The 17,197-nt window shown below is 40.8% G+C and overlaps 2 protein-coding genes across 2 annotated transcripts; both read left to right on the forward strand.

The window, feature by feature from the left end:
• The first annotated feature begins 2,283 nt into the window (after positions 1-2,283).
• On the forward strand, positions 2,284-4,076 carry LOC125573200 (uncharacterized protein K02A2.6-like). Its single transcript, XM_048733579.1, has 3 exons — positions 2,284-3,199; positions 3,346-3,595; positions 3,644-4,076. The coding sequence occupies exons 1-3, from the start codon at positions 2,284-2,286 to the stop codon at positions 4,074-4,076; spliced, it is 1,599 nt and encodes a 532-aa protein (XP_048589536.1).
• A 1,979-nt stretch (positions 4,077-6,055) lies between these two features.
• Positions 6,056-7,070, forward strand: LOC125573037. Its single transcript, XM_048733335.1, has one exon. It carries the CDS (start codon positions 6,056-6,058, stop codon positions 6,803-6,805), a length of 750 nt encoding a protein of 249 aa, XP_048589292.1. The 3' UTR covers positions 6,806-7,070.
• Positions 7,071-17,197: the final 10,127 nt, after the last annotated feature.

The following is a 17,197-nucleotide window of genomic DNA, read 5'->3' on the forward strand; positions in this document are numbered from 1 at the left end:
AAATCACAGGGAGCTCACCTCTACGGTTTGAATAAAGTTAGAGTTGTTTCTTTAGCTTTGCAGTGCGGTGTTCGTTTGTATCTCTTGTCTACTTTTTCGGCGCCCGGTGCTTTCTCTCTCATTGGTTAGCGGTCTTGAGGCCGTCTCGACTGCGAAATGGCTTCTGTGTCACGACAAACCTAGTAAAAAGAGACAAGGGATGAAACTCTCGCTAAAGTTTCTGCCGCTAGCGTCTTGAGCAGAGGTGGACGGAAGTGAATGAACGGAAGTGGTTTTAAAGAGTGACGTCACCTTTCAAAATCTCAACGGCAATAGAACCGGCAAAATCTTTGAAAATGGCTTCAGCATTCGACATCGTTAGCTGGTAAGTAACATTTTTGATTGCATATCAAAAAAATTCATCCAAAAATTGTCGTTTTTGCCAAGCGCGGTCACTAAGGAAACTACGATATTCCTTATTTGGAAAAACTGCAAGATTCTTGTTATTTTTAAGGTTACCGTAACGCAGGTGCTTCGTAAACTTTTTGACTTGTAATCAGAAGAAAAAAACAGTGACTGTGACCATCTTAAATCAATGGAGAAAGTATCTGGAAAGAAACTAAGAGTCCTCGGTACCAGTCCCTCAAAACGACAACGTTTTCTTCGTAAATTATGATATTATTTCTTCGCATTTTCCTTATACGCAAGGTTTCAGGGCAAAGCCACAGGAATAGGTGTAACACAACCAGTGACTGACATGTATTGCGTGACTTTCGCGCCATAGTTATTCATTATGTTAATTTATGCATGTAGCTTTGTACTTGTGTACAACTTGTACGACTCGCACGAGTATCATAATAAACCCTCCAGTTCATGAAACTCGACATGGCTGTCAGTAGCGGGATCTTCTAGAAGTCACAGACTGGCAGGAGAAAGAAAAACCTGGGGTTTATTCCAATTGTTCTTTGGTACAAGCCAGCGAAATGAGCGATTTGATCGGATTTGAAACTCCCAAAATAGACTGGACCACGAGCCCCGACATTGAATTGAAGTTCAAACGTTTTCGCCAGAAATGTGAATTATTATTTGACGGGCCGCTAAAACAGAGGTCGGAGGAACAGAAGTGTAGATATTTACTCCTCTGGACGGGAGATTATGGCCTTGACTTGTTTAATACATGGAATTTGGGCACAGAAGAGGCGAACAAATTGGCCGAATATTGGAAGCGTTTCGAAGAACAAGTGAAACCACAATCCAACCACTTACTAAATCGATTTTACCTAAGATCCCTGAAACAAAACAACAGGCCGCTAGACGAATTCCTAACTGAGGCAAAACTACTTATCCAGAATAGTTGTTTTCCCACCGACTTACACGATGAGCTAATGCGAGATTTTTTTGGCGCCGACTCCGACGCGGTACGAAAGAAGTGCATCGCCGAAGGAAATTCCCTCTCCTTCAAGAGAGCCAGGGAAATCGCCCACACTGAGGAGGCGACACGGCTACAAATGAACGCCATGTGCAACCCCCAGAATCAGAGAGAGGTAAACTCCATCCAGAACAACAACAAAGCTAGAAAGCAACGAAAAGGTAAAACCCACCCAGTAAATAGATCCAACAAGAAGCCTGGTGATGAAAAGGGTGCATCCGCTCAGCACCACACACCAGATAAATGTGGAAGATGTGGAAATACACCCCACAAAAAGGGCCAGAAATGCCCAGCTATTGATTCAGAATGCTTTGCTGCCACAAAACTGGACACTTCCAACACATGTGCTTCACACCCAAAAACAAATTTGTCCATTCATTTGATGATGAAAATTGTGATGAAAGAGTTTTCTTAGGAACTCTAGTGGCACAAACCAGCAATAATAAAAATAGCCCAAGCGGAATTGAAAGCATCTTCCAGCTAGAAAACCGCAACCGTGTAACGACGGAATTGCAGTTCACTTCCAAACCACACCACAAGAATACCACACCTATTGTATGTAAAATTGATACTGGCGCAGAAATCAATGTCATTGCAAAGAAGGACATTGAGTGCCTTTTCCCGAAAAAAAAAGGCAGCTGGAGAAACCTGGCTGCAAAATCATATCCTACGGTGGACATGAAATCTCGAACCTGGGGCAGTGTCAATTGTATGTGCACCACAAGGGACAAGTTAAAGAAATAACATTCAATGTTACTGAAGTATCAGGTCCTGCCATAATTGGCTGCAAGACATGTGATGATCTCCAGCTAGTGAAGTACAACTTTAACCTTGACAAAGCCCCCAAGGCCTAATCCCATAGTCAACATGACAACATGCACATCCCACTCACTAAGGGAAAATTTGTGAACAGCTACAAAGATAGTTTTGAGGGACTGGGAGCATTTAAAATGAGACCATATCACATCACCTTAGAGGAGGGTGCAGAACCTGTTATCCACCCACCCAGGTCGGTACCAGTCCACCTCCGTGAATTGTACAAGCAAGAAATCGACACGATGCTTGAAGCAGTTGTCATAGAACCTGTGGACACACCCACAGACTGGGTGAATAGCATTGTGTTGACAGAGACAACCAATGACAAGGGGGAGATCACAAAGATCCGAGTCTGCCTGGACCCCCGGGACTTGAATAAGTGGATCAAGAGAGAACACCACTACACCAAGACGGTTGACGAAGTAGTGACACAACTAAGTGACGCCGAGTACTTCACCTTGATAGATGCAAAGAAAGGGTACTGGCACGTTCCCCTGGATAACGAAAGTTCATACCTCACAACGTTTGGAACACCATTTGGAAGGTTCAAGTTTACCAGACTCCCATTTGGACTGGTAGTATCGCAGGATATTTTCCAACGACAACTCGGTTCAGCCCTTGAAGGCCTGAATGGCGTGACCGGCATTGCCGATGACATATTCGTGTATGGGTCCACTGAAGAGGAGCATGACCGAAACCTGACAGACCTCATGGGGAGAGCCCAAGAGAAGGGGATTGTGTTCAATGCTGAAAAGCTTCAGTTCAAATGCAATGAAGTTAGTTTTTTCGGACACACATGGAGTCCGGAAGGGGTCCGCCCAGACAACAAGAAGGTGTCTGCGATCCTAGACATGGAAGCACCCAAAGACACTAAGAACCTTCAGAGCTTCTTAGGCTTAGTCAACTACCTCACAAGGTATTCAGGGCAACTCGCCACCTTGACAGCACCCTTACGAGAGCTCACAAAGAAGGAAAGTGGGGACCCGAAAACGATGAAGCATTCAAGAAGGTGAAGGAAGAGATATCATCCCTAGGAGTACTTCAATATTTCGACCCTAAGGAAGAGACAGTCATACAGACAGACGCATCTCTGAAAGGTGTTGGCGCTGTCCTCCTACAAGGTGGACAACCTGTCTGCTATGCGTCCAAGGCGCTCACAGAGACTGAGCAGAACTATAGTAACATAGAGCGCGAGGCTCTCGGGGTAGTATGGGGACTAGAGAGGTTCCACTACTTCATTTATGGAAAGCAATGTAAAGTTAACACTGACCATAAACCCCTTGAGTCCATTTTCAAAAAGAAACTAACCTCATGTCCTGCTCGTTTACAGAGGTTCGTATTGAGGGCACTCAAGTATGACGTCACTGTCAAGTACGTCAAAGGGTCCGGTTGAGGTGACAGTCTGGATGCATTATCCAGACTGTCACCTCAACCGGCACCGCCCAAGGGACAGCTACCCCAGTTGAGTATCCACCAGGTGACTGACACACTACCAGCCTCACCAGCAAAATTGCAGCAAATCAGAGACCTGACCACTAGTGACCCAACCCTAAGCCAACTCAGAGACACCATCTACAAAGGATGGCCAGAGTCTAGAGAAAAGTGTCCCAGTATGCTCTATGATTACTGGAATTTCAGAGAAGAATTGACAATAGAAGATGGCCTTGTCCTCAAGGGAAAGAGGATTGTTATACCACCTACCCTGAGACCAGAGATCTTGGATACCCTACACAAGGGACACCTGGGCCAGGAGAAGTGCCTCTTGAGAGCCCGCACCACTGTGTTTTGGCCAGGAATCACCAAGGATGTTGTAAACCTGGTGAAGACCTGCGAGGCATGTCAAAAGCATTAACGACACAACCAGAAGCAACCAATCTTACAGCCAGAACCACCGAGTTACCCCTAGCAGAAGGTGAGCTCTGACCTATTCGATTACAAAGGGAAAACATACTTGCTTGTAGCAGACCAGTACAGTAAGTTCCTGATAATCAGAAAGTTAGGAAGTGCCGTGGGGAGCACCACCTCACTTGTTGTTATCAACCACTTGAAGAGCATATTCTCAGAGCATGGTATGTCAGCACAACTGCTCTCAGATGGAGGACCACAGTATAGCTCAAAGGAGTTTGAGGACTTTGTAACCACCTATGTGATTGAGCACACTCTAAGCTCACCGCATTACGCACAATCAAATGGCTTCGGTGAACGAATGGTACAGACGGTAAAACAAATCCTGACGAAATGCGAAGAGAAAAATGAAGACCCTTACCTTGGTCTACTGTCCTACCGGACAACACCAGTTGACCATAACACTTCCAATGGCACAGAGGGCATCCCTCACCAGAGATGGGAGCGATGTTAAGGAAACCTTCTACAGACGCCAGGCAACCCAGGAACAGAATTACAACCGCACTGCAGGACCAAGTCTGACACCATTTGAACCTGGACAGCCTGTACGTATGTTCGACCATTACTCAAAGACATGGCAAAAGGCTACAGTAGTCAAGCCTGCTAAGGAGCCGCGCTCGTACATAGTGCGTAACCAGGAAACTGAAGGAGTGTATCGCCGCACAAGGTCTCAGCTAAGACCTCATCACCACTTCGCGCCAGATGAAAGTCTTACTGCCCCGACGCCTGATGTTCCTACACCGCTCGACATCCCAGATGCCGCAACCCATGCGATTGGTCCAACAACTACTGGATACACCACAAGATCTGGGAGACCAATTAGAGCCCAGACAGATTGGACATTAAAATGAACACTGATCACACGTTATATGTTAATAGAGATTTATTATCGTTGATGTTGTTAAGCTCTTTGCCAATGCTTGTATTGTCTTTTTCTCCAAGAAAGATTCTCGCCTCTCAAACGGCAAAACAGGGACGAATAAACGATTAAAAGGTATGGTCGGAAAGATAGATATGTGTGCTATGATTCTGCGAGGTTTATTTTGCCGTGCGAGTCTGGATTTTGAAAGGATCGGTGGATTTGTTGAGCACTTTGGAATTCGGCGGTTGTCGGAGTTTGCAACCTTGTCCATTTTATATACAGAAGGCGACGGGAAAAATCCGCAGCGGCTAAAACAGCTTAAAATGGCAAATAATGACGGGTTTGAGTAGCAGCAACGTCAAGCTACTGTTTTATTTTCAAATCAGCATATCTATTTCAACGAGATTTGTTCGCTCATACAAACTCTGTAATAAACCTACACTCGCCGTGAGCGTGGGCTACCTGTGATAGAGCCAGCGAATTCAAGGTTTGCCAGATGGATTATTGTGGTCTTAAGAACGTGTTTTTTCCTTTTTGTTAACATCACTAGCTTAAAAAGACATCTTACTTCTATAGCTGTACGAATTTTGGGCCGATGAGTTCGAGCTAAAGATATTTTTCTGGCGTGTTTTCTAGGGCGGGTAAAAAGAGTTTCATCCCTTGTGTCTTTTTATTAGGTATGCCGTGACATGGAAGCCACTTCACAGACGAGACGGCCGTTAGACCGCTAACCAATGAGAGACTACGGTAGCCCACAGGGGAAAAACACAACTCAGATTAAGGTCCCAAAACACAACAAAGTTTGGCTGAACAAAACAAAGTTTTGTGGAACACATCAAACTTTGGCTGGACACAACAAAGTTTGGCAGAACACAACATTGTTTGGCTGAACACAACAACATCGTATAGAACACAACAAAATTTTCCTTAACAAAGCAATCTTTCGCAAAACAAAACAAAGTTTCGCCTAACGCTATTATCGTTCGAAAGACACAACAAACTATATTGCCTAACGCAAAAGTTGTCCGTCAACTACTAGAAATCCAGAACACAGGCTCTAGACTATGGAATCTAGCATTCCAAATGGCGATGAAAAGGCCATAATATCGCATTATTTCAGGGAAGGATACGAGTACACGGCTATTTTGTCATTTTTATGTAAATTCCATGTTATAAGAATGAGTATGAGGACCTTAAAAAACCGACTACGACAATACAACCTTAGGAGAACAATGCCTTCATATGACGTGAACTTTGTTCGTGATCGGATTATGAATGAGTTAAGCGGTGCAGGTAGTTGTGGTGGATATAGAAGTATGTGGCATTCGTTACGCTTACAAGGCATTCAAGTACCTAGAAAGATTGTGGAAGACATGATGAGGGAGCTCGATCCAGAAGGTTGTGAGAACAGAAGAACGCGCCGGCTACTGAGACGGAGATATCGTTCCTCAGGACCTAACCAGATATGGCACGTGGATGCCTACGTTAAATTAAAGCCATACGGTTTTCCCATCCATGGCTGCATTGATGGTTGGAGTAGACGGATCATGTGGCTGAATGTAACTAAATCGAGTAACAACCCATATGTAATTGCTAAGTTTTACTTGGACTGCGTGATGGACTTCAATGGGTGTCCCGAGAAACTGAGAACAGACTGTGGGACAGAAAATCGGGTCATGGCGGCAATGCAGTGCACCTTGAGAGATGACATACAAGCCTACAACTATGGAACATCACCAGCAAATCAACGAATAGAAGGCTGGTGGGCGTTTTATAGGAGAAACAGATCCAGTTGGTGGATGGATTTTTTTTAAGAATTTCATTGATCAGAACATTTTTAATCCTGGCAATGAGTTGCAGATGGAGTGCCTGTGATTCTGTTTCGCTAACCTGCTTCAAGACAATTTGAACAAGGTTAGAGATCACTGGAATACCCATGTGATAAGACGCTCTAGGTATGACACGGTGAGTGGGAGACCAAATAAGCTATTTTTCCTTCCAGAACTTCATGGTGGCATCGAGGATTTTCTTTTCCCAGTAACAGCCGATGAAGTAGAATCTCTCAGAGAAGACTTAACATTTGAAGAGGAAAAAAGTTTAAACGAAGAGTACTTCGAATATGTTTTGGACACCACATAACTGAAGTCCCCGAGCAACTGATAAGAAGGACTTTACCTTTATCAAGCACTCCTCGAGATTGCAGGCACGGATAAGTAAGACAAGATTTATGTATGTCTAACGTGCAAAACTCAACTTTATTGGCCATAACACCCATAAAACAGATAGATCATTACATACCCATACCTGCACTGCACCCCTGACTCGAAAATTTAGAGAGGAGGTCTAAACACTCCCCTAAGCTTGGCCTCTATTTTACTTTGGAGGCAACAGTAGGACAAATATAGCCGAATTCCCACTAGAGACGAGTTTCTTGTCTGAGACGGACAAAACGTTCATCAGAAAATCTGAAATGCGCCTGGCCTCTTCATCAACTCATCAGCTTTTATGTTTATAAAAACATTTGAATTTCTCATACGTGAGAAAATCGTCTCTAGTATTACGTATAGGTAAAAAAAGCAGTAGAAACGTTTGGACCATTTTAAAAGGTCAGCCCTATGGCATATATTTTTACTATCTCGTAACAAATAAACGTACCAACTAAACGTGACAAAAATATATCCTTATTCTAAACGACGGATCACACAGTGTTATCCTATAATGTTAATGTCTTATACATGGCCTCACCAAGCGAAAAGGGTCCGAACTTTATTCTCGGGAAAATAAAAGGCGAAAAAAGTTCTGATTGTCTCAAGAACTACTCGCTAAAACCCTGCAAAATAGAAATTTCACAAACCGCATAAGGTCTCTTTTCGCCTGGCAAGGTCTAAACAACTGTAACGGATAATATATATTTGAGTCACACAATGTTAAACTGTTGTCAGGCCAGGTACATGTTGCAGTTCTATGCCCAGCCTTGACCCAACTGTAACGGATAATATATAACTTTGGATCAAACAATGTTAAACTGTTTTCAGACGAGATACATGTTGCAGTTCTATGCCTCCTCAGCTGGATGTAACACTGCCGTTATTCTTACACGATCGTGAATGACCATGCTTCCTTGTTATGAAGGACATTTGAGAACTCCTCTGCGAGTTCATTGTATGACTGGTACGTCGTAGGGAGTTCCAAAATTGGTCCACATGTGTGGGCAATAGGCCTTCGATCTGCCCCATCAAGTGAGCAGAATGATATTACGATAGATTGTACAGTGATCAAGTCACTCCCTGTGGTGAACTGCAAAAACTTCTTCAAAGTAGATAGATCCATAGACTTAACATAACGCTTAAGATGTTCAAATGCGTTCCGTTCAGAGTCATTTGAGGCGAAGGATGATAACAATTTCATGACCCTTTTTGTTGTGGGCTTCTTTTTCTCATAGAGAGCAGACAAGGCATTTACTGACAAGAAGTCTGGATGTGACTTTAGAACGGAGATAACTTGCTTCTAGCAGTTTGAAATGTATTTGGGCCTTTGCACCAGTTCTTGGTGTGCTAGCTGCTTTATGATGTCAAGGATGTTATCTTTAGTAGGCATCTTATAGCATTTGTAGGTGCTTAATACCTCTAGCAGGTCTTCGCCATTCTCTTTGAATGCACCCTGACTGCTTGTAAGGGTTTCTGCCTCATCATGTGCTACATAGGTATAAAATCCTTCGCGCAATGCTTCGTCAGTTATAGATTCTTCACCAAACAAGCAGCATGCTGTAAAAACAGTAAGGGAAATACCCTTTCTTTACATATCCATAAACTATGAATCTTCCTATTGCTACCCACTCCGCCTGTTGGTAATCATGCCTTATCGATGGTACTTTCTCGTCTACCCCACAGACAAAGAAGTGAAAAAGCATTGCCAAAAGAGACTTATTGCTTCACGCAATACCCCTGAACCTCTGCCTATTTCACGATTTCCCCTTTCGTCAATTACTACTAACAATCAAGAATATCTGTGCTTTTGAAGGCTTCTATTACATCTTTGAGAATATTAGCCCTGTGTACTTCTACATCTCTCACAAAAGGCACAGTTCCTGAAATCAAAGGAGAACTATTGTCAACTAAGTGGACATGCAAAGCATCGTAATTTTCATTCAACGTTTCCTTACCGATAATAATTCAGCAGTGGTGATAGCACCACACTTTAAATAACTTTATTTTTCCTGCTACATACATCTTATTAATAGAGCTGTTTTCAAGACTGTGGTGAGGTAATCACGAATTACTGCGATTGCTTCGGGCTATGATTGGTTGAGAGCGTGTTCTTCTGATCCACCAGCCAATCAGATGACGTAGAGACACAAATACTTTGCAGTCGCTTTGGAAGGGACAGTTTTCAATGCAAAAATTGTCAATCTCTTCGCTGTCTCCACATTGGTTTGTTTGAAAACAGCTCTATACCAACTGGTGTCAAAGTGTCATGTTTCTAGGAACCCTACTTGTTGAAACTGCCATGTGAAGGGCACCAAACCATCCAATTACTTAACCAGACAATGACCTGAAAATCTGTAACAGTGCACTGTGAAAAACATTTGGCAAAGCATCTTTGGCTTTCTCTCATGTTAATGAGTAGACTTTTTAAAAGGCTGATGTCAGAGCACCAGACACTCTTATAACGCATTCACACCAACGCTTAAACCAGTTGAAGATCCAAGGACAAAACTGAACAGACTGTGCTGTACACGTTACTAAGTGATCATTTAGCTAGTAAGAGTTTATCACTAGGAGAAACTTGACAAGTTATCAGGCAAAGAAAAACCTTGTTTAACTAAACATGGTTTTGGTGTGAATGCAGCATTAGTTTATGCCAGCTAGATCCATACCTGGATCACATCTCTGTGGAACTTGAACAGGGGTAATGACAACTAGGATATAATAAATAGATACTGTATATTTCATAATAAGACTACAAGTGCAGGTTTTCTATGAGTCAATAGATAGTCAATGAGGCAATATTGTACACCACCAAGTTGACTATTACTATTTGACTCATAGAAAATGAGAATGAGTAGTTTAATTGATTTTAGTACAAATCTACTCACATTATATTATATCGGATGTAACAATATCGAGCAGTCATTTATTTGTGTTTTACTGAAAAATGCAAACTTTTTCACTACTCACTATCTATGGCTCAATAGATAGTGAGTACAGGAACCAGCAATCAGAAGGCATGATTTGTTGTAGAATGTGTGTGGATTAAAAATAATAATAGATATCAGAGCGCCAGACACTGAGGCTGATGTCAGACACTCTAAGGCTATGTCAGCTAGACACTTCTGTTACTATGTTAAATATTTTTAAATACTTAACTTAAATACTTAACTTAACTTAACTTAAATACTTAACTTTATAAATACTTTTAGTTTAAAAAAAACTAATACCTGGTTCACATCTCTGTGGATCTTGTAAGGGGTACTGACACCTAGGATATAATAAAAATAGATATTAATAGATATCAGAGCACCAGACATCGAGGCTTATGTCAGGCACCCTTAGGCTATGTCAGTGACACTCCACCCCTTTGAATATGTATGCCAATTCCTTGCTCTGACATACCAACCAGAACAATTTTTGCTACATGGCCAAGTGCTCCAAACAGATTCTAAAAAATAGTACAAATGGACATAAACATTTCCATCTATAATAAAAACAGATATATTATTATCAGGGCTTCTGAAATTACGCGCTTGTGCGGAAGCGCGTAATTTGGCTTTTTCCGCGTAATCCACAAATTTCCGCATAATCCCGCGTAATTTGGCTAAATTTTGAAAGACAAAAAATTTAAGTGCACAGCTGATGTGTTCTTTTAGGGTTTTTACCTCTATTTCTAGTAAAAAAAGAGAGATATTCTTCGTAAGAGTGCGATATTTCGAACTGAATTTCTAAAGCCAATAAAATGACTAGGCGTTCTTTGCTAAACCGCGAAGGCCTAGGACTAATAATAAAATAAAAATTAACCTTTTCAAGTTATTTCGTGCTTTCCTTCGGTACAAAATGTAGTTTGGGCGTAACAGTTGATATTCCGTGTAATTTAGCGTGTAATTCAGTAAAGAATCCCGCAAAATTTTGATTTTTAATGTATTGCAAAATCCCGCGTAATGATTGATTTTCCGCGTAATTTAGCGCGTAATTTAGCTAAGAATCCCGCGTAATTTTGAGTTTTTTTCCGCGTAATTCCAGAAGCCCTGTATTATAGATATTAGAGCACTGAGGTTGATGTCAGATCACAATAATATACTCTAGGCTTATGTCAGAGCATCAGTTACTCTAAGTTCGATGTCAGCCTAAGAGAAGAAGAAAAAGTCCTCTGTAGTATAAGTATTTAAAACATACCTTGATCACACATCTGTGGAACTTGTACAGGAGTACTGACATCTAGTAGGATTCATGTAAAGTCATGAAAGATATAATTTTAATCTCTATACCCCGCAATTATTTTATCTATAAATGTCATAGAGAATCGACAGAGAAGTGAAGTTTCATCTAGGCCAACTAGATGAAATTGTATTGATTTTCCTGCTTCCGATGAAGCAGATTTTTTCACTCTGGGTGGCAATGACTTTCCCCTGGTAGAATTTCACACCCCACTGTTGGTGCACGAAAGGCCGATGTTGATTGTGACAAGCTCGTCAGCCATATTGGAATTCCCCTTTCCAGTTAGTTTTTCTTAGCTTTTTTGCTTCCCTTGGAGTAGAATTTTTGCCTCTCCTCTGACTTCCTAGCCTTCCATTCGTCAAGTTTTTCTACTGTAGTAGTACTAGGAACAGCGATCTCGCTACACTTAGGACAGAATTTGAATTCCCTTCGAATCCAACCTCTACACTTTCGGCAAAACATGGCCGCGAAGGGAAGCATCACGCGAAGCAACACGTGCTTTGCTGGCCGGGCTAGGTACCATCCTCCCAAAATTTGTTGTGTTTCGCGATTTTCGGTTGTGTTCTACGAATCATTGTTGTGCTTTAAAAATAAGATATTTTTCTAAAAATGATATTGTGTTAAGCAATAGGTTTTTTTTGTTTTACGAACAATTTGGGAGTCAAGCGAAACTTTGTTTTGTTTTGCGAAAGATTGTTTTGTTAAGCAAAACTTTGTTGTGTACCATATAATTATTGTTGTTTTGAGCCAAACGTTGTTGTGTCCAGCCAAAGTTTGATGTGTTCCACAAAACTTTGTTTTGTTCAGCCAAACTTTGTTGTGTTTTGGGACCTTAATTTGCGTTGTGTTTTGCCCGTGTTGGCCACCGTAGAGAGCACCATAAAGCACCGTGCGCCTAAAAAGTAGACAAGAGATACAAACGCACACACGCACTAAAAATAATCAACAGCGCAAAGTTAAAAAACAAATCTAACTTTATTCAAACCGTAATAGTAAACTGGTTTGAAAATAAAGCTGATCTGAGGTTGGCTTTATAGCCTATCTTGTAAAGGGTATTAAAAACTATCACTATGCTAAAATTGGTAGCTTGAGCAAAAAGTGCGCAATTCAAACACGTATCCGCCGGACTAGGTGGAACTTATTGCAATAGAATTTCTCTCAGCGGATTTTGAACAAGTGATACAACCTAGTTAACATACTAAAAGTCCCCAAAAATTCCTTTCGTGGAACAATTTGAAATATATTGAAATATGTGATTTTCCATTTCGGAGCAAAACCACAGGATGCCCGCGTTGTCAAAACGGACAAAAATAAAATACACGTCTCAATCAGTACATTGCCATTGGTCAAAGTTGATTAAAGACAATGTTTGGATATCGAAACAAATCAAATTGCCCATGTTTAATATCTTTTTTTTTCAATAACACAGGGTACCCGCGCCGAAAACCCTGAAAAAAAAAATGAAAATACAAGTCTGAATCAGAAAATTTTAAAGTTCATTGGCCAAAAATGATTAAAGACACAATTTTAGTATCTAAATAAAGCAACTTGTCCATGTTTTTTTTTTTCTATTTCAAATATTTTTTCCACACATGTATTTCTGCATTCTTCATATGAAGAAAACGTTGTCGTTTTGGGGGTCTGGTACCGAGGAATTTTAGTTTCTTTTCAAATACTTTCTCCGTTGATTAAAGATGGTCACAGTAACTATTTTTCTCTTCTGTTTACAATTCATAAAGTTTACAAAGCACCTGCGGTACGGAAACCCTTAAAAATGACACGAATCGTGCAGTTTTTCCAAATAAGGAATGTATAAGTTTCATTATGTGGAAGTAATCCCGTTTGTCAAAAACGACAATTTTTGGCTAAATTTTCTTGATATGGCACTCGCGTCAGTGACTGAAATTTGTATAGAAAACAAACTTATTTGTGACATCAGCTCAGTAAAAAGCCTATTCAATACATGAGTACAGCGGTAGTCTGGAACACTTTTGTAATTTCTTGAGGTTTTACAGCAGCCTAGAGAACACTACTTACACTTCTAATGAAACTAAACGTCTAGCTCTAGCTCGATAAGTCCAGAGTTGTGACAAGTCTGACCTTTACACTTTCCAAACGTCGCACTACAGTCTAGACCATTCTTCTTGCAGGTTCATCTTCTGGTGCTGAATTCCGATTAGCATTTGTATCGCATTATGTTTATCAGCGAATATTGGGAAGGGTCCAATGCGGACAGACTTGTCCCCAACACACGGATCGCTGCTAGAAATAGTGCGGTGCAAATGCACAAATTGGATTGCAGTTGCTTTCTTTAGGCTGGGTGTAAAACCTAAAAAAACACAAAAGTATTACTGATTACTAGAATAGTCTTCAAAAGCTTTATTAGACAAATGGGGGGTCATACGTAAACGGGCACAGAGTCCATGCAGGACGTACTCCAAAACAAACAAATTGGAAATAAAACGAATATAAAAAATAATTGTGGTGGCAGTCACAGATCCGTGCGATGGACGATGTACAGGGTAAGTCTACGTTGAAAACATTGGAAAGTAGGGTCTGATAATAGTTCTTCAGGAAATATTTATAAGCGCGAGTAGGCTAGAGAACGTATTGAACTGAGTTAAGTTACAGATTCTATGGTTTTACAATACGATTGAAATAAGATGCTTGAAACGTAGTTTGTTCTGCAAAGAACCGGAGATAAAGTTAAGGTTGGGTTCACGTTACGAGTACGATTATGATTTACAAAAGTGGCAAAAAGTTGAATATTCAGGTCGGTCATTTTGAAGTTACACTAGTTAGTTACACTGAAAAAAGATTAGGTCTTTCACCTCTCAGTCGTAGACCAAGGGTAGTAGATCGAGTTTTAGAAGTCGCTCTTTATAGCACAAGTCTCTATCTTGGATCTTAGAATTCAACGGGTTGATCGCCTTTTAACTCTTTCTAGGAGGACATTTTAAGTCTTACGCTGCCGGGGTACCAGACTTCAGTGGCGAAACAGCTGCGACTTGACAAGGGACAGGTATAGAGTACGCCTGACCCTGTGTCTGTATATAGGACACATGTCCTCTTGAGCAGACCAAGCATTCTGTTGGCCTTGGACACCACAAATAGAATGTGGATGTCCTATGTGAGATTGCTCGATATTGTGCCCCCGAGATCTTTTTCAATGTTGATGCGCTTGATGCCTTCTGGCGCCAAGCTGATTTTTTTTCCGTGAGACTGTCAAGACTTAATTTACACTTGGTAGCGTTAAACTTTATATTTGTGTCGTCGCTCCACTTGTTAGACTTGTCAGGTCGTCCTGAAGAGCTTCACAGTCCTTTATCGAAGAGGTTCTTCGGTATAGCTTTGTGTCGTCTGAGTATATAGCGGCGTGCCTTTGTCTGTGGCGTCTGCTAGATCGTTGATGTAGGTCCTAAATAGAAGGGGGCTATCAGGCTTCCTTGAGGGACCCCGGAAGTCACTGGGAGGTGACGAGAGGCCATGCCTTCTATAACAACCCTAGCTACTGAGTTGCTGTCACATGTAAGTTTGTGTTCTATACAAATTTGCGTAAATGACGCCAGGATGCAGAAATAGATTTGTGGAGAAATTATTTAAAATAGAAATGAAACATGGACAAGTTGCTTTATTTCGATACTAGAATTTGTCTCTCTAGTAATTTTTGTCCAATGACCTTTGAAATTTTCTGATTCAGGCTTGAATTTTCAAATTTGTTTAGTGTTTTCGACGCGGTACCCTGTAGATTTTGGATTACAGAAATATTGGTAAAAGATATAAAACAGGGTCAATTTGCTTTGTTACGATATCCAAACTGGGTATTCAATCAACTTTGACCAATGGTCTTTCAAATGACTGATTTAGACGTGTATTTTATTATTTTTCCGTTTAACCGACGCGGGTACCCTGTGGTTTTGCTCCGACATGGAAAAATTACAAATTTCAGGATGTTCCACCGAAGGGATTTTTTGGGACTTTTAGTATGTTAACTAGGTTGTATCACTTGTTCAAAATCCGTTGAGAGAAATTCTATTGCAATTAGTTCCACCTGAAACCACAGACTGACTGGACTATGATGCAAGCACCCGCTGTTCTCACTGCGCGCGGGCTCGTTTTATGGGGTCAAATTATTATTTTTTTTTGAAATCATATGAAAACTCTTTAACTATTCTTCATCTCAGGATAAGTAAATACTAAAAACAAGTTACTGGAATTTGATGCTAGGGGCACTTTCAGCTTATGCATCCGTGAAACTAATAAGTAATGATCTTCAAATAAGTTAATGAAAACAATAACCTATTTTAGGTGGGCACAGCTTAACTGGTTTGACTGTTTTGTTATTTTATTAGAATCGAAACTGTATTTTCAAACAGTTTCTATAGTTAAATTCCATATACTAGGTTATTGTTTATAGTGGTACAATTTGTGATGCCACAATTAATATGAGTGTTAAATTAGGGGGAAACAATCTTGCCTCTTCTGTAAGGGACATCATGGTTTCCGCCAGGGAAGGGGCTAGCAAGAATAGGCGGAGGGTCATGATAAATTCAGGACCATTTACTATCTTTCCATATCTTTTTGTAATTACTTCTAGAGGGGTCATGGCTTTTTTTAATTTAATTGGAAGAGGGTCAGGAGGTTTTGTTTAGTTTAATAAGAAATATTACCAGCCCCCTTCCCTGGCATAAATCATAAATGCTCCCTAATTAATGAATGCTCCCTAAAATCTATTTGCTGATGTGATACAAGGCAAAATATAAGATAAAGTGTAATTGTATAAGCATTTATGATCATAAGTAAAATAAATTATAAATAAGAACAAATATTTTGCAATACATAATACACTAAGAGTGGGTTTACTTTGTAACCTGTGGTATATGTTTTGTGTTTGGTTATATACTATACTAGATTATGTACGATCAGGGGTTCAAAATAGCACCTGACTATATCTATTTATAATTATTAAGAATAACCTTTTGAGCTTAAAATGCCTTAAGTCGCCTTAAAACACTTAAAGTCGCCCAAAAGCGCGACAATTTTTTGTCCCTTTTTCCCTCAAGTCGCATTAAAACGCGGTAAGTCGCGACAAGGGTAACACGTGATTTCGCCCACGTGGTTGTATCGCCCACGTCTATAAGAGTAGTTTCGCGCACGCATCGAGAGTAGTTTCGCGCACGCATCAAGGTGTTTTCCCCACGGATAAAAATACGACTTACTCTCGAGCTCTCTCATAAAAAAATATTTTGTTCGAAGGTATATCGCGCTGCTTTAGAAAAATCAAAACTAATGGAATACTCTATCGATCGCAGCGATCTTTATGGCAAAAAAAAAAAAAAAGAGCACAGATATGTGGGATTCTTTTTCGCCATAAAATATAGCTCTGATAAGTGGGATTATGTCGGATTCTGTGGGATTCTGCCTGATTCTGTTTGATGCGTTTGTTTATGAGCGAGCGTAAACCCGCATATTTCTGTCGCCGCCGACATATAAACATGTCGAAGGAGTTCACATGCCTAGGCGAAACTACTCTTTATGCGTGGGCGAATACAACAACGTGGGCGAAACCACCGCAATTCGCGACAAGTCGCCTTAAGGACTTAAGGACCCGGGGTAGACCTTGTTTTTTCCAAGGACTCAGTTAACGTACTATGACAAAATGGCGACAGAAAGGCGCCAATACGTTTCCGTTATATTGTATTTAGTTCATGTTCATTTCTGCGTTATTTTAGACTAGAATTGGACCTCGGTTATAATGACATCACGAATGTGACG

The sequence above is a fragment of the Nematostella vectensis genome, chromosome 10 (assembly GCF_932526225.1).
Source record: "Nematostella vectensis chromosome 10, jaNemVect1.1, whole genome shotgun sequence".
NCBI lineage: Eukaryota > Metazoa > Cnidaria > Anthozoa > Actiniaria > Edwardsiidae > Nematostella > Nematostella vectensis.

Coding starts and splice junctions, on each gene's coding strand:
- LOC125573200 (XM_048733579.1), top strand. CDS start 2,284: ATGCACATCCCACTCACTAAGGGAAAATTTGTGAACAGCTACAAAGAT. Junction 3,200..3,345: donor AGAGCTCACAAAGAAGGAAA/GTGGGGACCCGA, acceptor TCCTCCTACAAG/GTGGACAACCTGTCTGCTAT. Junction 3,596..3,643: donor AAGTATGACGTCACTGTCAA/GTACGTCAAAGG, acceptor TGCATTATCCAG/ACTGTCACCTCAACCGGCAC.
- LOC125573037 (XM_048733335.1), top strand. CDS start 6,056: ATGGAATCTAGCATTCCAAATGGCGATGAAAAGGCCATAATATCGCAT.